At 37.5% G+C, this 24,929-nt stretch overlaps 2 protein-coding genes across 2 annotated transcripts; one reads left to right on the top strand and one right to left on the bottom strand.

Annotated features, from left to right (window-relative positions):
* The first annotated feature begins 236 nt into the window (after positions 1-236).
* Positions 237-8,098, top strand: LOC149831235 (myosin heavy chain-like protein). The gene is made up of 6 exons (XM_090013757.1): positions 237-680; positions 1,858-4,266; positions 5,407-5,521; positions 7,107-7,208; positions 7,357-7,438; positions 7,529-8,098. The coding sequence occupies exons 2-6, from the start codon at positions 1,877-1,879 to the stop codon at positions 7,546-7,548; spliced, it is 2,709 nt and encodes a 902-aa protein (XP_089869883.1). The 5' UTR covers positions 237-680; positions 1,858-1,876; the 3' UTR covers positions 7,549-8,098.
* A 1,489-nt stretch (positions 8,099-9,587) lies between these two features.
* LOC149831234 (uncharacterized) lies at positions 9,588-22,051 on the bottom strand. Its single transcript, XM_090013758.1, has 7 exons — positions 21,719-22,051; positions 20,696-20,843; positions 18,999-19,190; positions 15,229-15,357; positions 12,212-12,381; positions 11,457-11,587; positions 9,588-10,392 (listed from the first exon to the last, which is right to left on the bottom strand). The coding sequence occupies exons 1-7, from the start codon at positions 21,933-21,935 to the stop codon at positions 10,321-10,323; spliced, it is 1,059 nt and encodes a 352-aa protein (XP_089869884.1). The 5' UTR covers positions 21,936-22,051; the 3' UTR covers positions 9,588-10,320.
* Between the last annotated feature and the right edge of the window lie 2,878 nt (positions 22,052-24,929).

Here is a 24,929-nt window from a genome sequence, read left to right as displayed (position 1 = left end):
CATGAGATTTGAACCTAGATTGCCTGCCTAGCGGCCTCATCCCACTAAGCCAAACCCCTTCCGGGCAGCAACCTGGTCTCTTATTACTGGGGTGGTTTATTCACTGCTCCGTGAAAGAAAAAAAAATACTTCATTGTACTTCTGCAAAACATTAGGGTTATCATAGTAATTTCACGGTAAAAGGAATAACGATTTCAGGAGGCCAATTTGGTAAATTGAGGTTTTTTTACTCACGCTCTACCGCCTTGAGCACGCTCAAAAGGACGGGAAGAGACTGCACTGTACTTGTACAAAAATCTGGAGGGTAGTATAGACATTTCAGATACTCCAGATTTGTGATTTAATCATTTGTGGAGACCAATTCGGTAACTTCCTCTCATGGTCTTTTTCCCTCTCCCGCTCCTTCTTCAGAGAGAGAGAGAGAGAGAGTAAATTTCTGCGAGTGCCCTAAAAATATAAAAAGGCTCTCTTGCTTTCCCCACTCACTTTGCTGTGCTTTTCTCTCTGCCACACGAGACTCAGAGAGAGAGAGAAACTGAGAGAAATCTGGCGGGAAAACAAAGGGAACTAGGGTTCAGCAACGGCTATGGTGGGAAATTCAAAACCACCAACGTCTGATTTTAACGGCGTCCCTCGGAGCACAGTGGCTTGGTGTCTTCTGCGGAAACCCTAACCTCTATGTGAGTTTTTTTTGGGTCCCTTCACCCCGCTCTTCTTCTTTTTTGTTGTTGTTATTCTTCTTCTTTTCCTTTTCCTTTTGTTCGTTTTTTTTTTCGAAATTGAGACTTGATAATCTCTCATTTAGTTTTCATTAGATTTTGTTGGGTTTTTTATTGTATTTATGAGTTTTTTCAATTTTTGAAATTGGTTCGCGAAAACCCTAAACTATATTGAATTTTTTTTTGTTCCCTTCACCCCACTCTTCTTCTTCTTTTTCTGTTGTTGTTGTTCTTCTTTAGTTCGTGTTTTTTTTTTTGTCAATTGAGACTTGATAATTTCTCATTTAGTTTTCGTGCGAGTTTGTTGGGTTTATTTTTTTGTTTGTATTTATGAGTTTTTTAATTTTTGAAATTGGTTCGCGGAAAGCCCTAGGTCTTAAGGGGATTTGTATCGAGAATTTACTGAATCAAGGGTTTCTTTTCACTTTTTTTGTTTCTTTTTTTTGTGTTGAATGTCATAAATGCGTTTTTAGTTTTTGGGTAGCTTTTATGAGTTGATTCGGAGATTGATCTCATTATTTTTTTAGGGTTTTTGTGGTTGTCGTTTTGAGTGTGGTGTTGAAGCTACGGAAATTTCGATGGTTGGTTTTATTAGTGGATTTAAATCTTTTTTATTTTGTTTTGTTTAATTTTGAGGTCTGCTTTAATGGGTTATTTCAATTCATTCTTATCTGTTGGGGTTTGGTGTGAAAACGTATTGTTTTCCTTGGTAATGTTGGATTCTTTGTTCTTCGTTCTTGCTGGTGATGATTTTAATGCCAATATTAAACTCTATTTTTGCTTATTTTTATGAATTACTGGGAAACGCTCAGATTTCTTGGTTGTCTTTTTTTTTTGTATTGAACTTGATTATTTTTGTTTATTGTATGGAAGGCCGAACCTTAGGTTTGATGGTGAACAATAATCTCTATATTAAACTCTATTTTGCTTATTTTTATGAATTTGATAACGGTAAAAGCTCAAATTTCTAAATCTTTGTTGTTTTTTAGTATTCAACTTGATTATTTATGTTTACTTTTAACAAAATCTTAGGTCTGATGGTGAACAATACAATTCATGCACTCTGACTACAGGCTTCTGGGTTCTTGTGTTACGGTTTTGTGAATAAGGTTGACCTTGTTTTTGTTCTTTTTGGTAGTGGTGTGAGGTTGGGAAGCATGGAACGTGTGGTGTTGGAGAACGGCAAGTGTGTGCGGTCAGACTGTAGTTTTGGTAGTGATAATGGTGATGATGGTTCTGAATATTATAAGAGATATTTGGAAGATACAGATTTGTTCTTTGATGAACTTTTGGATAGGGTGACTGTTTCTCGTATGGTTAATGAGTCTGTCATTAAGGGCATTGTCAAAGCTGTCAGCGAAGAGGCAAAGGAAGCAGTTTTGGCAAAGGAAGCAGAGATAGCCGATCTGCGTGAGAAGTTGAGGAGCCGTGAGTTGGAGGTATTAAGTCTTGAGAATTGTTTGCAAGCTAGAGGGCTCGAAAATGGGTCTCTCAAGGCAACTATTTGCAGTAGTAATAGACAGCCCAATGAGTTGTTGCATTTGTGTCTGATAAGAGATATTGGTCAGGATGAAAAGGATGGGCTTTTGTGGAGTTTGGGAATCCAAGCTGAGGAGCAATGGCAAAGTATTATAAGAGAAATGGGGGATTTAAGAATGCTTGTTTCATGTAACTCAGTTGATGATTCAAATTTGAATAACTGCAATATAGCTAGTAAACTGAATTCAGTTTCAAAACCGGAGCAGGCATCTGCATCAGAGAGAACATGCACTTTCTATGATGCAAAAGCAGGTTCTAAGTTGAGTAAGATTTCCAACAAAGTTGTTAAGATGGAAGAAGGGTTTGTTTCTCTAAAAGACACTTTAGAGAAGGTATATAAGCAGATAGACAATGCCTTTTTCTTGTCCAAATCTACATTGTTGGAATGCCAGTGGATGTGGGAGCTTCAGGAATCAGTCAATGCTATTGTGATGCAATGTTTTATTGAGAATCTTCAAGAGCGTTCTAAAGAAGAATTGCTGGAGGGACAAGTGATTAGCACACAGCATGATGTTTGGTTGAGTCAAATGGATGCCATCTCAAATTTGCGTCAAGAATTGGACAATATCTCACAATCTCTCTTTGGTTCTGAATCAGGACACACGTTGTTACATGGGTCTCATGAAGGACATGATGAAGGTGCTAATTGCCCAAAAAGAGTACAACGGAAGGTCGTGAGAGACCATATATCATTAGGGCATCAGGAGCAAAATGCCACTATTGTCTCTTCTGACAATAGCACAGGTGGTAAAGGTGCTTCTGGTGAGACTTCAGAGTTTGCCCACCTGAAGCATATGAATAGGGAGGAGTTGATACATCATTTCAAAACTGAAATGACCAAGATGAGTAGGAACCATGAATCTGAATTACAAGCAGCGACAGAAGAATGCTTCCGACTTAAGAGAGAACTACTTAAAGACAAGGGTTCAGTCCACACACAGAAAGATAAGGATTTTGAAGGTCTGAAGAAGGGAGTTTTAGAAATAATAGCAAAATTGGATGACATAATCAAGCAGAACTCCAAGATCTCCTCGATTTTTTATGATTATAGAAGAATCCAATGGACGATGGATGAAATAATTAAGGAAAACCAGAATCTGAAAATGGTACTTAATGGGAGAAAGAAAGATATCAGTTTCCTCTCTTTGCAGGTTACTGATGCAATGCAAAAAATAAAACTGCAGTCTTCAGCAGAAATAAACCTGCTCAAGCAGAAAAGGAAGTTCAAATCTGACCTGGAAGAAAGTGAAATGGAAGTGTTCATCAGGGATGAGATATACACCACAGTGCTTAAGGAGTTCGTTTTGGGCCACAACTGCGAAATCAGTGATTCTGATTTCGAAACTATTATCATGCATGAACTTTGCAAAGTTATTTTGGAAGAAGCCATTAAGGATGCAGAGGCCATTATGGAGTCCACAATGACAAAGTATTCTGAAGAAAAGAAACTCAGAGAGTATTTTGAATCATTAGCAGAAGTAAAAGAGCAAGCTGTGTGTTCGGAGATCAAAGAAAAGGAGCATCTGAAGGATGAAATAATGTCCCTTTCAGCTTCATTGGGAGAGAAGGAGAAGTCAGAGTTGGAAGCAAAATCTACTTTGGTTAGACAAAAGGAAGCTCTAGATATAGTTTCTCAAGAACTTGACAGGTTAAGGTGTCAGACAGTTCAGCAAGATAGATTAATTATGGATAAGAGCCATAGATTGGATGCAATGGGTGGATCACTAGATTTAGCTTTGCAGCAGGTGGCTAAATACAAAATTGATCTCAAAGAGCTAGAATGGAGATTGGAGAAGACATTGAATGATTTGAATGAAGCATATAAGCAGAGAACTGTGCTTGAAGATGTTGTAAAAAAAAAGCAACAGAGGGTTTCTATGCTTTTGGAAAAGGAAAGGGAACAAAAGAAACAATGGGAAGTTGTTTGCAATTTTATTATGGATTATTCAAAAGAAATGATGAAATTTGAACATAGGGTGGCTGATACGATTTCAATAAACAATTTGAGGTATTCTTTTCACCAGCTTCTTAATCACTCATTTGCATGTCTTTTTTTCTTTCAAGTTTTTCATATAACTTGCAAATTTATGATATAGTTGTAAACAGAATACTTGGTTTTACAGTGTGAAATATGTTAAACTAATGACATTGCTTTCATACATATGTATTTCTTACCCTATCCTGATTCCTTAGACTTTTTTTTTCTCCCTGACGTGTTATAGATTTACTATTTTCTAGTGTGCAACTTGGATTTGCTACTTTGGTGCTGCTTCCAAGAGGCAAATTCAAATTGTTTCTGGCTGAATTAACGGGTTTGTTGTTTTACTTGTCAAGCATCATCCTGCCCTTTTCTTTCATGATGAAAATATATATCAGATAAGTAATTACGGTCAAACAGTTGCTAAATGGCTAAATATCATGCACGACTAACTGCTCTGGCTCTGATCTAGAGTTAATTTGACTTTCCCATCATTCTAAGAAGATTTGGTAAGAGATGTAATGTTCAGTTGAATACTTTATGAAGTAATGCTGAGATTACTGTTATGCAAGTAGTGACAGCTTCTGCCTTTCAAAAACAAAATAGTGACAGATTGGAAGTCCTTGGTTCTGATAAGGTTATCTGCATTCTCAGTAGAAGTAGGTTAGATTTATTTTGCATGCATTTCTCATGCAACGCCAGCTAGTGTCTAATGATGCCATCAATTTATAGTTGCTTGTATTACGTTTGGAACATATGTGCTATCTGCATGTAGTAAGATATGATGTTACATAAGCAGGATGAACTCCTAGAAGTTTTGAGAAGGTTACTGAAAGATGATCAGAGAATGCTTACTTTTCTATGCTTTTCGGCTCACTTATGCAGCTTCTTATGTACTACTGCTGTGTCACTCTTTAGCTTTAAGGAATGAAAGTTAGATTCTCGGTTTCTCTTGGAAATAATGTTTGATGAAATATTTACATCCATCATCTTATGAATTATTCTTGGAAGATGCATCACTGATTTTTTTCAAGCTTTTAGGGCCTGTGACATATCTCGTATCATATATTTGCAAATATTAGATGTGATTAGTAGCATATCATCCATAATTATATGGTTTTCAAAGGCTTAGCTTGATGATATAATCCATATATGCTGTCTACCTTGCAGACTCCAAAAGTTGAATGATGCATTGTGCCCACTCATTCAACATGGAAGCTTGCTAAGAAAAAGAGGATTGTGGTGTAAAAAGATACTCTCTGATCTTCGAAAATCTGAAGCGGAGGTAAGATTGTATCTGCTTATTTTTCTTTTTTTTAAGCTACCTAGCGTTCTTTTACATTTGTTGTCTGTGATTGAATAATGAATATGCATGATTTTTAGGTTCAGTTATTGCATGTTGTGTCTAGAATTCTCTAATCCACAAACATGGATTTTCATACTCTGGTTTCTTCACAAGATCAATGTTAGCTTATTTCTGCCTTTTATATCCTCTAGTCAAAATAATCCCTGAAAAAACAAACTGCATCTGATGGCCATTGGTGGTTAATCACACCATCAAGTTGTTGATTTGAAAAAAAAATGGCCTGTAGCATCTTGTCAGGTAGGATGGTACATGTGGATGGCTTTTTATGTGTGTGCACGTGGTCACAGATATTGCCTATATTTTGAAAATGTTGCAAAATTATCAATGGGAAAACAATTAGGAAGGGCAAATATCATAACATTATCAAAATATTTTTACAACATTTTTCCTGTCATTTCTTTTTCTTATTAATCATATTTTAAAACTTTTCTAAATTTTTGTTACATTTTTGCAAAGACATTATTTCTGATCTAAATTTTTGTGTTACTTTTGTATTTTCTGCTTCTTTTATGCCAACAAGATTTATAAGAAAACCTGTAATATCCTGATGAATTGCCTCACCAAGATGTTCCTGAGATTGATATTGGTGACTATGATGCATGTGTTGGATGTGTGCATGTGCACAAATGCATGCTTAGCGGCCAGATAAGTATTTCAGTTCCAAATAGCTTTTATGTTGTAGGACTCCAATTTACTAAAAATTCAATAGCTTCATTCTGGCATTTCCTTGGTCACTCATTGCCATGGATGAGCAATTGATAAAGTGTTCCTCCGTCTGCTGCCTAGTTCCTCTCAACATGCGACAGCCTAATTTGACTGAACCCAAAGTAGCTAGATCCTATTATTAATTACCATCACATCCTGTTCACTTCTCTAGCTAAAATGAGCCCCTGCATTTTAAGATCTTAGTGCAACTTATACTCGTATGGTTCTCAAGTTTTATGGATAAAGGGCCATTACAGTGGAGTTTAAATCAGTTTGAACATGAGGAAATATGTGAGATCTCAGTGGTTGCATGATTCACAAATGTTAGATTGTTCATCTTCATGATCTTTTTTGTAATCTTTGGATGATGCCAGAGAGTCCTGAATTACACTTTTGCTTACTAGCCGTACGATGGTTAACCAACATCACATAGTGTTAAGTATCCTATCTCATACCCAGTATTTGGAAAGCTGGACGGTAGCATCTGTGATCATTTTGTTGTATATTTTGGGGTTTCAGGGTTTGGAGGATTTCTGCCCCATATTTCAAGTTCATGATGCTATGAAATAAGCATAACATGTAAAATTTCTTTGGAAAGTTATGCCCACCTTCCATTTACAGGCTCACGATGTACCCAGTTTTCAAACATCTATTAATTGTTGATTTTATGAATTTAATCTTCACATTCTGGTATCTTTTATTTCCTTGTTTGAAAGGAATAACAAGATTAGTTCATGCTTTTCAATTCTTGAATGTCCGCACGTTTAGCACTATTATGCAAGTTTTGTTTGGAATCCAGGTTGATCTTCTGGGCGATGAAGTTGATTCTTTATTAAATCTTCTTGAGAAGTTATATTTCGCACTCGATCACTACTCTCCAGTTTTAAAGCATTACCCTGGTGTAAGTGTTTTTCCCTCATCGCTATGTGTTATATTTTGTAAAACTTTCAATCATTTTTGGAATGCCTCCTTTGTCTAAGGTGAAAAAGAAAAAATCAAGTTGCGTTGTTTAGGATTCCTGATTCATTCAAGTAGCATTCTTATGACAGATTATGGAGATACTGAGGTTGGTTAAACGAGAATTGAGTGGAGAAAAATCATCAAGCCAGTCTTTTTTAGTATCTCAACATGGTACATAATGATTGAGTTACAGTTTTTCTCAGAAGTTGTGTGTTGATGCTAGTTTTAAAACTCTCCACATCCTTCGTATTGAATTTGTAGAATTGATCTCACAAAGATGAATGCATCATCAGATGAGGGCACTTCCGATCCTGGATCCATGTTTGGTGGAAGGCCATGCATTTCAGACAATCAGGATTATTGATTTGCCATGTTAGCATCTAGAGGCTGTTTTTGCTTGTTGGTGTGTCGTACGAGAATCAGGCTTGCGAGCTAAGTTCCTCATCCTGTCAGCGTCTCATAAAATTTGGCTTGCCAGTTAGCATCTAGGAGAAGGGAGGACCTCATCGCATGTGTTTAGAGGAAATGGAAAGCACAACTGAAGTTGCGATGGTCAAGGAGTTCGTTGCATATGGTACCATAAGCAGTTTCTTCTGAATTATGATCTTTAGATGACTGAAATTCTGTTGGTTGGGGATTCATTTTTGCTTGTACCAATATATAATCATCTTGTTTTTCCACCATGGCCGTTGGATCTATTTTACTTTTTTTTTTGTCTCTTTATGTTGTACAGCATTCAACATCAAATAGGAGATTTGGCATTTTTAGGTTAAAGAAAGAAAATGTAGCTATGAACAAATAAAGTTATGTTATTTTTAGTGTATTCTTTTAGTTATTGTTTTGATTTTGGTTTCCCAGTTGCAGTGTATATACTTCGATTTTCTGAGTTCAATTGATGCTTATATTTTAGATTAAGGCATTGTGACTCTCTCTCGTCTGGTTGTGCGTTAATACCCAAGCTTTTGTAACTATAATGAGGCGATTGGGAATGATTGTTAGACCCAAAACACCAGATCTCTTATAGGGTGTTTGGATGCAGACACCAAGGTGCAGTTTGGATGACACTCAAAACCAGGTTTTAGCAACAAAACCTAGTTTGGTGGCTGTTTGGATGCCACCAAATCGGGTTTTGAATCAACCTGGTTTGGTGCAAAACTGGGTTTTCACTAAGTTTTGCAAACCCTGCCTAGCCCTCCCCCGCAACAGTTTTTTCAACCCGGTTTATGAGGAGCCCTATTCCCACTCTCCTTTCCCTCTTTCACCCCCCAACCATGGTTGTCCCCACCCGCTCCAACTTGTGTTCGGCTATTTCTAGCCAGTCATTGGCAGGACTAGTACCACCTGGTGAGGGTGGTACTAGCCGGCCATTTTTTTCACTGGTGACCTGTCAGAAACGTAAGTTCTTTTTTTTTTTACATTAATAAAAAAACGGCTAGCTGGCCATTTGCCGGCCGGTGGCTTGTTGGAAAATAGCCAGCCAACCATTTTGTATTTTGAAATGAGGGCTGGCCGTTTTCTGGCCAGCCACCAGCCGGGAAATGGCTTGCTTCAGGCCACCCATGCCAGGTAACACCAGGCTGGCCATTTCCCAGCTGGTGGCTGACCAAAAAATGGTTGGCCTTCATATTTTATTTTATTTTTAGATATTTTCGTGTTGAAAACCATTTCGGATTTCCCGTCATCCAAACAAGGCCTAAAACTTGGATTTAACATGTGTTTGGTTGAGGAAGTCCGTTGGGTGGCAAGAAATGACTGAAAAAAAGAGGCTATCAAGTTTGGCTGTTTTCTAACGACGTACCTGTTGGAAGACGGTGCATGCATTAGGCTTTAGGCTCTGCCTTCGTTAAGGCTCCTATCCACCTGTTTATCAAGTTAACCTCAAAGCAAGTCCGCTAAACGCGCTATAGAAAGAGCTTTCCTCAAGGCTCGTTCTGTACAACTAGTGGAGTTTCATTTCATAGGTATTCCTGCATTCTTGATCGTCTTGGCCGGAAAAAGGCTCCTCTTCCAGCGTATAATCCTTAGACTTCTTTTTGTAGGTAGGTAGGCAACTGTATTGGATGGGCAATGTCCTACTTGTCTAATAAAATTTGAACCATAAACCTACTGAACCAAGCTCAAACTGGGTCATTTACAAAATAAATGCATTGCTTCAAAGCTGTAAGCAAGTAGAATTTGAACTCCAAATTTAGTCTGCAAGCCAAATATTTTAACCTGTCGCAGAGACACGTGGGCACAGGGACGTGTGGCACGGATTTAATTCGGACGTTCAAAATCTTTTTGAAGAATAGGACATGAAGACACAGAATTTTTTACTTAATTTTTAATCAATAAAAACTAATTTTTTGATATTTTAATATTAAAAATGAATGTTTTATCAAAACATTACTTAAAATATAAAAATATTAGCGTACATGTCAGTGTCTTCAACCATCTACACTCTAATACAAAATATAGGCAAACTATATAACTAGCCGAGTTGAACACTCATTGTCTATCCAAGCTACTAGCAGCTCATTTCGTTTCCCAGCCCTGTTTGCACTGGCTGGAATGCATCGACGAAGAATGATTGCTTCTGCCTCTGTGTGTGCCTTCTAGTAGAGCATGATGATGGAAGTGGTGGTCCATTTGTGTATTCACAATTTTTGACATGGTGAAGAGAATTGCAATATAGAGAACCGTCAAACAGCCTCATAAAGAGAATAGCCCTTACCTGACAGTTTTCAGAGGCGGCATACTCGAGTCTGCGCTACTTTCCAATTCTTGCCATCTTCAACAAGAACGTTTTCTCTCGAGGAAATGACAAGAGTTTCCGTCTTTCATCCCAGAGTATTATACTACGATTCATTAACTAAGAGCAAATTGAAGATCAATGCCAAGCAAACAAGATATATAGAACCCCTCACCTTGTAGAGGGTGATCCAATTATCACAAATTTATGACCATTATCTGTTGCAAGAAATTCCCATCCTTTTACCCCAAATTCTATTTCTTTTAGCTTGAATGATTGAGATGAACATACTATACAAGGAAAGCCACCAACAGAAACTCAGTCAGCTCTTACCATCCAAATCTTTTAGAAAGAAGTTCCAAGCAAGCAGAGCAGCTCCAACAGCAGGCTCAACCTACACATTGGAAAATAGAGATACAAGTCATACTTGGCCACGAGAAATCAGCATTCAATGAGTAAAACTGAAATTAACTACAATATATTTTAGAAACACCCAGTTCACAAGTTGGTGGGATTAGTTGATGAAACTATTCATCCTTCTATGGAATGATTAATGCCTGAAAACTCGCAAGCAGTTGGTGTTGAGTTGTCTGAACAAAAATTTGTTGTTTAGCCTGAGATCAGAAGCATGACAAATCACACCATTACAGGGATTTGGAAGAAGACTAAACTTGTATGGACCCATAAGCTATGGCAGTCCATAATCAAGTTAGTTGCAACTGTGATTGTAGTTTTAAATTGTTAAAAGAAACCCCTCCAAAATTTAAAAAAATAGATAAATAAATAAACAGTAGGGGAAAGCCAAAAAGAAAGTTAAGCCAGAGAGTCTATGAATATGTAATCTTGAAGAATTCACATAAGGAAGACCATGAAACAAATTTCTGCACAAAGAGGAAATGCAACTATGTGAATCACCTAAAACCAGTGTATTAACCAAATGGGAAAATATTGGCTACCTTCGACTGTACCATACCCTCTAGTAGAAACACCCTGTTCCAGCACATTTTCTTGATTTTTTGTGGATCAAGCCCTAAGGATATGGTTTATGTGGTTTGTTTGGTCAAGAACATGTTTTAGATTGTCTGATGACTCTGATCTCATTTTTTAAGTGCCTCAAAATAGAATGGTTTTTTAATTTTACAAAACTTAGAGAACAAATCACATCTTCAAAGAGAAGAGACTGATTCTTCAGCCCCTATTTTGTTCATTTTGCAGTCTTATCTTCAATGACTTACACTAAAAACACAGTCGCAAACACGTATTGGAACTCAAACAAGAGCTTAGCCTAACAAGTGGAACTTAATGCAGCTCAGTTGGGCTGAGTTGACCAATTAGATTGATATTTGACCAGTATGTAGACTCATGCCACACATTGTGGATCGGTCTCACCTTAAGTCTACAGACGGATCATTAAGAATTTTGTACACAAAAGAAAAGAAGAAAGTACAACTTACAAACCTTCGGTCTAATAGGATGAGCACCCGGATAGTCCTTCGATATATAATTTATCACTTTCTTTTCAATATCCCAACCCTTGTTACCTTCAAGGACACCACCAACCATAACAAGGGGAAATGAACCATTTCCATCTGCAATTCAAACTCATCAGTGATCAACACACATGCATATGTGAACATTTATGGCATATGAAGAAGCTTTAGAAAAAATTAAATTAATAAATTATCACTTTTTTGGCATATGAAAGCTCAAAAAATTGTACACTACTGATGACAATTTGTGCCTTGGATGAAATTAAAACAAATATACTTCAGGAAAAAGTTTGAGCAAATAAGTTCTGTAAATGTCACATGCACAATGACATGATGTACAGGCATGTATGCTTGTTGATAAGAATGTATTAAAATAGCCGGTTTCTGATGAGACAACCCTTAAAACAAAATCAACAACAGAAACAACAGGATTTAGCTACTACAGGCCACAAATCCATGTAAATAGTGTAGTTCAAGGACATGACCAAAATGCACCTGGTTTACGCCAAACTCACAGGAGCCTACCATGTATCTGTAGGTCAATCCTATATAAGTGCTTTCACGGACATAATATGAATGGACAACCATCAAGGAAGATGAGATTATCTACCTTAGTGGACAGAACCCAAAGACATTACTATCTCAAAGGTATTCAAGCATCTTCATTACTAACAGATAGAATTAAATGGATCTATAAATAGGATAATCTGAATAAAGTTTTACCTTCACCACTCAAGCCAAGTCTTTGGACAACAGCTCTGACGCTAGCTGCCAACTCATGAACAGAGTCTGTCAAGATTCTATTTGCAACCTCATCACCAGCCTCTGCACAAGCCACTACAGTAGGAACAAGTGCAGCAATGCGAGCCCAAGATGGATCTGCATAGACCCAGCTGCATCCAGAAGGAAAAAAAATCAAGTAGGTGAATGTGAAGCTCGAGAATTGATCAAATTGCATAAAACAAGATAGTCAGGATTTATGGCAATATAAATATAACCTCAAGGAACACAGATTTTGAAAATTAGAATATATATATATATATAGGCTCATAGTAGTTTTCTTGCTTTCATCTAAAATAATCAGAAGGTCTACCATACATGATAAAACAATGGTGAAAAGGAAAAAGGAAGCCAAGTAACTTCTTCAATGAATCCTTGAGTATCAAAAAAGCACTGTGAGGTTTTCCCTGCACTGAAGATAGTTTAATGGGAGAGTTTTGGGGGGGAATTTTTCAAACATACCTAAAATTTTGGCAATAATTTCAAAAAAAAAAAGAAAAATCATACCTAAGTTTTAGAAATTGTTAGAAATACACCTAAATATTTTCATTGGCAATTAAAAAAGACTAGACTTTCCTTCCATCAAGGTTGACATCAGTGTGTTGTAATTACTGTTTTACCCTCAAAAAAGTGTTTTCAAATAAGCACGTAATTCGTCTATGATTTTTCTTTTTGGATTCTTTGGTAATCACTTTGGAGTAGAAGATTTGGAGGCCTATGAGGGATTTGAAGCCAGCTTCTTTAAGTTTTGTCAACTTTGAAGCATGTACACCTTTGGAGAGAGAGAGAGGAGGAGGAGGAAGAAGAAGAAGAAGAAATAGAGGAGGAAAAGGAAGAAGGAAAAAGAAGAAGATGGAGAGAGAGAGAGGTGTTAAATTCTCTCTCTCTCTCTCTCTCTCTCTCTCTCTCTCTCTCTCTCTCTCTATATATATATATATATATATATATATATATATACATATATATTTCCCAACATGTAACCCGTAAGGGTATTTCAGTATTTTCCCCTTTTGCGCATATTCACATTAGTGAATATGATTGTACTTTATTTTTTTCCTTTCTTTTTCTTTTCCTTTTCTCTTTTTCTTTTTTCTTTCTTTTCTTCTTTTTCTTTTTTATTTGTTGACTTAGTCAACCTTGGAGGGGGTCCAACACTAGACGTTGGACCCCTCCAACGGTTAGATTTCTGTTGGAGGGGCTCCAACGTCTAGTGGGAGCCCCTCCAAGGGTCCCTCTTGTGTATAAATAGGGGTGAGCCCTCCTCATAAATGTATTCAATGCTTGGAGCATTGTTCTCCAATTGTTCAATAAAATTCTTTATATTTTTGCATTTGTGTTCTTCATTTGTACCTTGGGTACATTTTGTTCTAAGTGTTCTTGTGCCATTGTGCGCATATTCCTTTGTGAAGTTGGAGCTTGGTTTGCACACTATCTCCTTTTGAGATATTTTTACAAGAGGTACCTGCATCCACTTCTTTTTCTTTCTCCTCCGCTTCTTTTCTTCTTCTTCTCCTCCACCCCCTTGTTCATTTATTTATTTATTGCTAGCGAGAGAGTTTTTCTATTTTCTTTTAAAAAAATTCATTTTTCCTATTGTATTCAAAATATCACCTCTCCCACTTTTACTAAAAATACTACCCCTGTACCTGTACCTGTACCTGTACCTGCACCTTTAAAATTTGTGGTCTGATACCCTCCGTACTTGATCCCCAACCCATACCCATAGCTATGTGATGCAAGTTTTTGAGTTTAAATTAGTAATCTAAGTCATTAGCTCAACTTGGGATAATGATAACCGAAGTTCAATTGATAGAAACTTGCTTTTGATTAACAGAGCACAAATTTAGGTGTGTTTTAACAATTTTTAAAGCTTAGTATGTTTTTTATTATTACCAAAATTTTAGGAGATTCTTTTAAAATTTCCCTTTTCCCTTGCACAAGATTATCTGTATACTAATTTCAAAAGCATAGACTACTAAAATCATTCATTCCCATATCATATAGCCATGCAATGCAGAAACGAATGGTACAGTCTGTGAGCATCAGCCCTGCATAGTTGTTTCTTTTACTGTATTGTACAACTGACAGCTATAAGCAACACACAGGAGGAGGTGCCAGGATAACATATGGAATGTGTGTATACATATATACATTTATTTATTTATTTGTTTGCTTCTTTATTTATGGGGTGCCACCTATAACAAGAGTACCAATTTTGTAACCTCTCATGGAGTTGCAATGGAACCTTAATTGTTGCACTGATAACTCATACACTCTGTGCATGTGTATCTATGCAACTATGCATATTAAGATGGATGACTGACAGTCGGCAAGACAGCATAAAATAGATGGTTCACATGCAGGTTGTTGCAGAAGGAAAGAATTGATGAAAAAGCTGGCAAAGCTCAAATACAGTCTACATCAATATAGCCAGTGACTTGATATGGGTTTTGCGTAAACAACTCAGTTTTTTCAATAAATTACAAACAGACACGTGACAAATGCAAATTTGATAAACAAGTTGAATAAACTGTGGAAAGTTTCTAATTTGTTATTCAGGTGTTCGCCACCCAAAATATAATGCCATCATATAGTTCATGAATGTTTTCAGTTCTTTCGTGATTACACAAATTCTCTCCTTTGGATATGAGAAAAAAGGGAAAGAAAAAGAAAAGAATTCTTTTAATAGTGTGCATGGAATTACGTTAGTCTGATTGTGCACATCACTGATGAACTTAGTTCATGAGAATTACAAGTGGATTTGATCTTGATGGAGAGTAACTCAGGAATAAAACACTTGGTAATAATTAGAAATTGAGTATTGTTTCTGATATACATGTCTAAGTGATTGGCTGGTCAAATTGCTAAATACTTTTAAACAAAAGGGACAGAATTACTTCAATCTCTAACATACACTGATCTGAGAGAATGATGCCAAAGTAGGATAAAGTAAAAATTACCCAATGACTTCATCAGGGGAAGAGAGCCCAAGCTTATCTAGAATGCTGCTAGTGAGAGTTGTCTGTGGGCCACGACCATCATGAGCCCTCACAACTGCAGTCAAAGCCTGTGCAGAAATCCCATAGCCACTGCATCATAAATTGATCAAGACACGCCTTTAGTTTCTAAAACAAGAAATGAAAAACTAATTAGTTACACCAACATATGACAGCAACAATTGAATTTGATTGCTGCATTTTGTAAGCTATATAAATGGAATAGCTTGTACTCAAAAACATCAGGAATACTTTAAAAAATAAAAGCAGTCATAAAAATGTAAAGGAACCATAACCATTTAAAGGACTTCCTTGATCACATATGAACAGTTAGTAATCAGTCTGCCTCTCAATAACAACAACAGCAGTTGTTGACCAAGTTCGTGGAAGAGATTTAGTGATATATATATATATATATATATATATATATATATATATATATATATATATATATAAAAAAAAATGTGGTTAGAAATCCATAATAAAGTCCAACCATAATGACAGAAATAACTACATTGATCCACAAAATTAATAGATTATAAAGTAGACTATATTTCAAAATCATTCATTAAACCTCTCCTTTTTCTGTTGCAACTTGCAACTTATCCATGACTTCCAATTATTTCTTCAATTGAGAGAAACAGAGGAAATTCTTTTATCTCATTTGGAAGAATATTGCACCCCCATGACTGTCTATAGACTCTATATCTCTAGCATGACCGCTTGATGAATGGGGAGGAAATTGAGGCAAATGGCCAATCCTACTGGCAAAGGTTCTCCTTTGGTTGATAGGTACCACAACAAGTATTCCTGTGATTGGTTTAACAGGCATTTTCTTCTACGGCTCATACTTCTGGGTTGGAACAACCTTGTAATAATCAGATGAACTGGACTGTAGATAAGAAGAGTAGAACTTACCATGACCCAATAACAACAAAAGGCGATCAGTGGGATCTCTTAGTCTGAAAACTATCTTTCAATGGAAAATTTGGCAGCAATATTAGAGAACTTGGAGAAAAATTCTATCTTGAATTTAAGAGACATAAGTTAACTCCTTCTCCTAGATATACGTTAACTCTTTCTCCTTGAGCAAAAGTTTTTTCCATGTTGTTTTTGATTTTTATGTAGAAGAATCAGCTCACATACAGGGTTCAACAAACTGACAGAGTTCACTTGGTTTTAACCCTAAGCCACCAGTTACCTCATTCAAAAGGATACGGAGGCAATTACTGATTCTCTTTGTGCAGATCTATGTCACAGGGATTCGGCTAGCAGGGTGCCGCACCCGCGTTGGCGCAACTCAACGCGGGTGCGGGCACCGGGTGCGTTGACCGCACCCATGGTCATTTTGGTCCATTCTTTTTTAAATTCCCTATGAAATGGGCTGCGGAATTAAAAAAAAAATATCTTGGGGGGGGGGGGGGGGCGCTGCCCCCCTATGACCCCCCTCCAGGGGCGGCCCCCCCTGGACCCCCGCCCGCTAACCACGCAGCGGGACCCTCACCGGGGGGAACCCCCGGACCCCCCTTATATATATATATATATATATATATATATATATATATATATATATATATATATATATATATATATATATATATATATATATATATATATATATATATATATATGTAAACTGCATCTGTTATGGGCTTGCCTTGGAAGCAAAACTAGGGTATGCTTCATCCTATGGTATATAAAGATTGTTGGACTTGGGAGCCAGTGACAGATCTAGCTAGTGTCCCAGACCAGATGGGTTACCATAAACTTTATAAGGGATTCACCAAGAGGTAAACAAAGAAAAAACCCAAATCAAAGTTACAGTAGCTGTGTAGTTTTTTGTGAAAGAAAAAGAGTTAAATGTGAAAATTGCAACCCCCTGGACTTGAACTAGAGACCTTCAGTGTGCTTGACATAGTTGGTTATCATGTTAGTCTAACGCACTGAAGATCTTGGATTCAAGGATGAATAACAAAGAGGGATAGGTGATGGGTGGGAGAGGATGAAGAAAAGGAGGTATAGGAAGGATGAAGATTGGGGACAATGATGGTGATGGTTTTGGCATTGTAAGGGGTACGTACTAGGGGTAGTAATGGTGGTTTTGGTGTTGTAAGGGGCTGTAGGGGTAGTGGTGGTGGTTTTGGTGTGATATCAGTACTGGTGGTGACAGTGGTATTAGTGTTGAAGCCTGAAGGAGTGGTGGTGGGTTTGGTGTTGAAGAAGATGGTATGATGGTGATGATGGTAGTCTCGTTGTTGTTGAAGCCGTGGTGGTGGAATGAAAGTAGTAGTGGTAGTAGCGGACGTAAAGGTTGTGGTGGTGGTGATGGCATGAAGAAGGGGTGGCAGTGGTGGTGATGATGGGAGTATGGGTGCTAGTGGATCAGGTTTGACCTGTACCTGACCTGTACCGAACCTATACGATCAGGGTTTGGTGCTAAAGAAGGAAGTCTGATTAGAATTCGGGTCAAATCAAAGGGTCCAATTAGTATATGGAGCTGAGTATGGTTTGTGAAATTTCATACTAGACCCAGGTCCAACCTGAATTCCGATTAAGATCCACAATTTTTCAATGTAAAAAAGACAAAACAATATTATTTTACTTGGTATGAACCGAGTCTGTGTAATCTTTGTAGGACCCAGGTATAGTTTTTCTTATGGTGTGTCTGATTGGACCTGGTACCAGCACCTCAAAATCAGATCCGTGTTTGGAGTCTGGACTCACCTAGGTCTGAAGCTGGTCCGGCCCATTGACACCCCTAGATGGAGGTGAAGAACGGCAATGGTGGTAGTGGCAGTGACAGTGCTGATGGCAGTATAGCAGTGGTGGGATAGTGACAGTGGTAAAGGAGGGAGGGTGGTGATGGTGGCGATCAGGGTGAAGAATGGGGCTATGGTGGTGGTGGTGGTGGTGGTGGTGATTGTGGTGAGAGAATAGAAATAGAAACGAAGAACAAAAAAGTAGATACCCCTTGTTTTAAAAAATATGGTGGTTTTATTTTTTTGTCAAAACTTGTTATAAATAAATAAAAATAGAACTATCAAACATAAAAATAATTGTTTAAAACAAATATAATAGAAAGCAGCTATTTATAAATACATCCAAGAGGGGTAAAGAAACTATAAGAATATCATTGTAAATTTGGGTCATGATAATTTATTACCAATTTTGCTCTCCATCTCAGCTTACAACGCATTTTTCAACTTTTCAAGAATGTTGAGAAATGTTTTGTCCAGCCCAGCTATTTTCACAATCCTTCAAACATTGAATGCATGTTTAAAGAATTAATCAAATTACGAAGACAAATGAACTTGGCATAAGAAAAACATGCTCCGAGCCCAATAAGAATCACTATGAATTAAGTTCAGAGCTTGTTTCATCACTCTGTATTGCATCACTGCAGTTTTGTGGATAAAATGATAATCTTGGAGTTGTTTAGTGATGATAAATTAGTACTTCAAGGAGGTTTATTTAATATGTCTGATAAGTGATTTTGGCATAACATTAAGATAATTTGAGATGAGTTCAAGAACATAGAACCAAGAGTGTTTCCAATTCCTTATATCTTACTGACCAGTTTTTTCAGGTTTTAAATGTTCATAATTCTTTATTTTTTGTCTTTGATGAAGACATCGTAAAAATTAATGAAAAAGAGCTTGTGTATTGATACATGAATATCCACTGACAGACTTGTTCTCAAATTAATTTTTTTTATCACTGCAGATGTGACTCACCTCCCCCAATCACCCAAGATAGGTCCTGCACCTGCAGCATGAGCTTCTCTTCCATCTTCAGAGAAGCCATAAGCTATGCTCCCAGTACCTGCGATAAGTACACATCCATGGAGGTTTCCCATTGTTCCACTTGCCAAAGCTGCCAGAGCATCATTTCGAACAAAGAGCTTAACATGATTGGGGAAGATGCCTCTGCACACACCAAAGGAGATAGAAATCAATAAAATTTCCCATAGATGTTAATGAATACAGCATGCAGTTGACAACAAGGATATTATTTTAAGCCTACAGTCAGGTATCTTCCAGCATTAAGCAAAAACCTTGACAGTTGACACGTGGTGGTGAGTCTGGTGAAACATGGACCTAAAGCTATAAGAAACAAACGTTGACTAAAAACTTGAAAATATTCATGTAGAAAGAGAAGTTACAAACTAGTGAAAAAGCACTTAATCCTTCTTTTGAAAGTCCTCAGGATGATGTTCATGCAGAAATTCAAATGTCATTCTAGCAAAACTGCCAAAATAGATCATAATATGCCCATATAAGATCTACTGAGTAAACTATACAAAATGAGGTGTGAAAATTAATCAATATCTGATGTGCATGCTAATGTAGACATTTGAAATAACAAAGATAAAAATGCATTAAAGAAGCAAGGATAGACACGATGGAGTAAAAATATTCAATGCTATGGTTTCAATTGGTTACACACAGACCTGAACCAACACTTCTTTGGAACAATGACCTAGTATATAACAAGAGCATTCAGATGAATCCTTCATAAAAGCTAGGGCTCTATTTCAACACCATGGAAAAAAATGTAAAAAAGGATGAAACAACTTGAAGTTTAAACCTTGTAAGAAAAAACACATACAAAACACAATATAAATAGATGAGAAAAAAACAGCAGGCTATACCAAAATAATAATAAATAACTTAAATATAGCAACTGAGCGTGCAGAAATTCTTCTAATGACTAAAACAAAATAAAATGAATAGAAAAGGGGGAAGAGGGAGGTTGGGAAGAAAAGATGGATTACGACTTTTTGGACAGAAACAAGTTCAATATTGGTGTGCATTCACTTTCCCCTATGTAAGCAACATAAGAACTGTTTCTAATCAGATGTATGAGACAAAGTCCTGAAAACTCCAGCTACACATTACGCAATGGTTCTGCATATAAGTTGCATATGCAACCTTTTCACAGAGGTAAAAGCCTTTTATTGGTTAGAAATTGCAATGCTGTTCTTCTGGTTTTCTTGTGTAAAGTGTAAACCAACGGGACTACTACCTCAAGGTATGCATCTACAGGTATAACATGAAGGAGGAAAACCATATTAAGCATGCAATGCTAACATGGCATGGTCTGTCTCCAGAGTCCAGCCTCCATATTCAGGCAAGAATTTGGAAATACAACTAATAGTACTGTTGCCGCATATGATGGAGAAGATCAGTAAATGCAACACAACTCCTACAAGCAGCTTCACAAACAGAAAAAACAGCACCTAAGATTCAGTCATAGCTACTTTGTAAATAAATGGAACCAAATGGAATGAATGATGGAACATTTTGAACTCTAAAGCACTTAGAACATCCAAGTTATTACTCACGAAGGAAATATTTGAAATGATATTGCATATGCAATAACAGCAACGATAACAATAGGTAGTCTAGCAAAGGATTATGATGGACCAAACCTAAGCCACTTTAATATCCTTTGCTGATCAGTTGGATGGTTAACACCAGATACGGCCAAACAAACAGCTCGCACAGCAGACCTATTAGAGTGGGAATTCATTAGTGCATCTGCCATAACTCGTTCCAGAGTGTCTCTTGATGCAGCTTCTGCATGAGTAAACAAGATTATCATATTTGGTAACACTTCATAGCTAAATGCACAACATACATGCTTCCAAGAAGAATTTCAAATTTTGGAATTTTGAAATATGGCCTATGTCAAGTCAGATACGAAATTCAAATCATTGCAATTTGGTCTATCGTCGATAGATTGACTAAAATGGCGATGTAGGATGCTATTTATCCACGTCAGCGATAAACCATCTACATATACAATTCCAACAAATTGATAACAATGTAACAGATGAAAAAAATCTTGAAATAACACGTGCATTGTATATTAGAATAATAACAAAACCCCACTAAAAGAATCATTTCCGTATTATCACCAATCCACGCATGCAAATGTGCAATGCAAAGGACCAAAGAATCAAAACAATGTGCAAGCCAGCTTTTGTTTTCTTCTCAAAATTAAGCAAAAAAAAAGCCAATTGGAGGACATAAAATGTGATACACCAACCAAAGAATTTCATCTTTACATTGTAAGCAATCCAGTTCACAATGTCATAGACTACAAGGACAATAACCCACGGCCCAATTTTGATTCCTTCTTAAGAATAACCAAAAAGGTCCAAGTGGAGTCAAGAAAATCAGGACCAACAAAAATGTCACCACGTACATCGCAACCAATACAAATTTTGCAATGTCCAACAGCCCGATTTTGCTCATTTTTTTACATGAATCCGAAAAATTGGATGTATAGCTACTAAAATCCGATAACCAACAATCAATTTTATGGCAGAATCCATAACCAACAATCAGTAACAGATGAAGATTACAAAAACCAACGCCGCGACTTCGCTTCCTCCTTCACGAAAATATGTCATGATACAAAATGCAACTAACAAGACCGGTGGTCTTACCTCCAACGCTGTTGTGATTCGAGCAGCCGGCAGCGACTCTAGCGAGCACGGGGATGGGGTCGGGCAATTGGTTAGAGAGGGGAATCCCCATACAGATACAAACCGTCGACGTCGTGCCCCCATCCACGCCGAGGACGACCCCCTCTTCCCACCCATCTGCCCTTATCGGCATTTCCCGCTCGAAATCCCACATCTCCCCATTCCTATACCGCCTCATCGCAGAAACTTCCAAGAACAAAGAAGAACGCCCAAGAACGATACCAGACAACGTACAGAGAGAGAAAAATTGTTGGGTACCTTCATGTAAGAACAGGACCAATGGATTGCATTGATCCCATGAAGGGCATAAACCTCGTATATATATATATATATATATATATATATATATAGAGAGAGAGAGAGGATTAAAAGATTTTGGGGCAAATCTGCCAAACGCAGGGCGGCTTTCAAACAAGAATACTCAAAGGGGAGAACGATCGTTCAAAGCTAAATTTGGAATTCAATGAAGTGGGCCACTTTGGTTTCGAAGGATGAATGAGGTTCGTGGAAGTAGGGCCCATAGTTTTGCTGTCGTGATAAGCCAACGTTGCCACGACAGTGATAGTAAGTACGGCAAGCAAAGCCAACACGGTTAGGTCTTTTGATCTTAGTAGCGGTTTCTCCATGTAAATATCAGAAAAACTTTATCTAAGGGGTGGGGTATGGATCGAATCCAAGTTTATCCAAATAAGAATCTATTTTTTGAGCAGTAAGTCTCGAGTCTGGATTCAATAGGAACAAGGTCCAATGAAGTAGGATTGCATCTAGATTTGAATTTGATGTGGTGATACCAGATCCAATAAAAAACTGTGAAGAACATGCATTTTACATGCAAAAAACCGAAATATATTAGTTTTAAACTGAATTGTAAGATAATCAACAAAAATTGCTGATCCATATGCAAGTCAATTTTGATCATATAAGTTTGAATGCTATTCAAAGACAAATTCAGACTATTTTGAGACCCATGTCCAAAAAAATGTGCATATGGAATCAGATCCATTTGCACCCCTTCACCTGCAAAAGCTTGTGTGTGTATGCACGTTTCTTTTCTACTATTCTTCGCCAAATTGTTCCTTGATGTGGGTAGGGCTCCATAATTGAAATTTAGGTTGTGATCTTGGATTCAGATTTGACCTCGGAATTTCAAATATCCCAAAGTTTCCAAGCTTGATGATTTGGCAACATCATGTGCATGTTTGGAGGGCCCGGCAAAACGTGTGCCTACAAAGAAACAATAAGAAAAGTCTCATTGGTTTTTGTGAACCTAATTGTTTTTTTACAGGCAAGCTGGGGTTAGTCGGACCCCACCGCTTATACAAGGTATCATTGGGTTTTGAACTTGCAATGTCCCAACACAAGGTGACGTGCACTAACAGCTCCTACCAACCAAGCAGAACCCGTTGGTGAACGGGCTCTTGTTTTGCATCACTAGGTCCACACTAGGAACCATTGCTGTCATCTTAACATCATCACTGCCACGATCACATCATCGAGCCTTATTAGTTATTATATTGGTTGGTTATAGTTAGCAGGTCTAGTCAACTCCACTAAATTAGGATCTGCCTGGTTCGCGAGGAACTACCATTAAATCCAGTGGCAGTTTCAAAATTTTGCTTAAAAGGGGGGCAAAAATTCTTTATAATAAAATAAAATAATCCAAAATAAAATTATTTATAAGCCAAAGAAAACCCTTCCACCCATCACCCCCTGACACATTAGCTGACTTCCTGTTAGTGAAACCCTTGAGGAGTTGACTCTGTCAAAGGATGCCCCCTATAGGTTTTGAACTCATGACACTCCACCAACTTGGAGTGGAGCCCTTGGGGGAAGCTGGATCCTATATCTTTTTATCATCATATCATCAACAATTTTCCAGGGAATTTATGAGAGAGCAGGATCAAAGGCCAACCTGCTGATTGCCAGCTGAAACCGACCTGGTGATCTACTAAAGAATAAAACAAAGTAGTAAAAAAAAAATTTGAATTGGTTTGGTCTAGGTATTGGCCCAACCTTTCCTATGCATTAATAGGCAGGGCACCCAAAATAGCAAATTAGTCCATCCCATATTGGATCTGGGTCGGGTGAGGTCACCATGATGTCAGTTCTGGTTGGATCCGGACCTAAACCTGGTTAGTTCCTTGTATTAATCTTTGAAGTACATAAAGGCTTTTTGTCTTAACATATATGATAATCTTTAAAGTACATAAAGGCGTCGATTGATAAAAGCAATTACAAGTTTCAAGCACTAAAAAATTATGATCTCATGCTTAAGAGACCAATCAGGAGGCTTTTCTTTCCAATACAAATCGGATCCAGGATTTTGCTTAAAGGGGGGCAAAAAATTTTATAATAAAATAAAATAAAATAGTCGAAAAAAATTTTAAAACTTTAGGAGGGGCTCGAGCAATTCCTCACCCCCCCCTGGATCTGCCCTTGGTTAGATCCAAACCAAGTTAATGGACTTCAACCTACAACAGTAGTCCCTAGTGGGAAACAAGACCAAAGCCACATGTTTGTATATATAGAATTGGATCTTTCAAGTTAACGGATTTTGTTTTTTCTAGGTTAAGGGTAAAAACCCGCAACATCGACTGCACATTGACAAGCCTCCGGTTGGTAAAACCCTTGAGGTGTTGTTTGCCCACCAAAGAGTACACCCAGCTTTGACCTTGACGCAGATGATGCACCGTGAGTTTTGAACATGTGATGTCTCTTCAGATTAGTGATGTTCATATGTCGCCTGTACCCCTTCGTGGGCCTTGAATGAAAACTTAACCAAATTATCAAAATAATAAAGTGATGTTACTACCAAGGGGGCTTCGCTTGTATGGTAGGAGGAGCTAGTGCATGTCACCTTGTGTGGGGATGTTACATGTTCAAAACCCAATGGTATAGTTGTATAACTGGTAGGGGTCTGCCCCAGCTTGCTTTTCAAAATAAATAAAGTGATGTTACTGGAAATGGAGCTGTAAATGGATTGGCCTTGCTTAGGTTTCATCAGTTTGAAAACTATACCCAAACCAGAAACAATAGGATCTAGGATTGCATTTGGTTATGGGCACACTTTATTTGGGCGAAAATTGACGGTGTATGACTAATTTGACCCGATTATGTAAAAACCTTATAATTTTTTATATTGTCCTGATGTCCAAATCTCAAATATCTAACA

This window comes from Nuphar pumila, chromosome 7 (genome assembly GCF_984573655.1).
Source record: "Nuphar pumila chromosome 7, dmNupPumi1.hap1.1, whole genome shotgun sequence".
NCBI classification, from domain to species: domain Eukaryota; kingdom Viridiplantae; phylum Streptophyta; class Magnoliopsida; order Nymphaeales; family Nymphaeaceae; genus Nuphar; species Nuphar pumila.
Note: the sequence above shows the minus strand (reverse complement) of the source record. Positions and strands in the feature narration are given on the sequence as shown.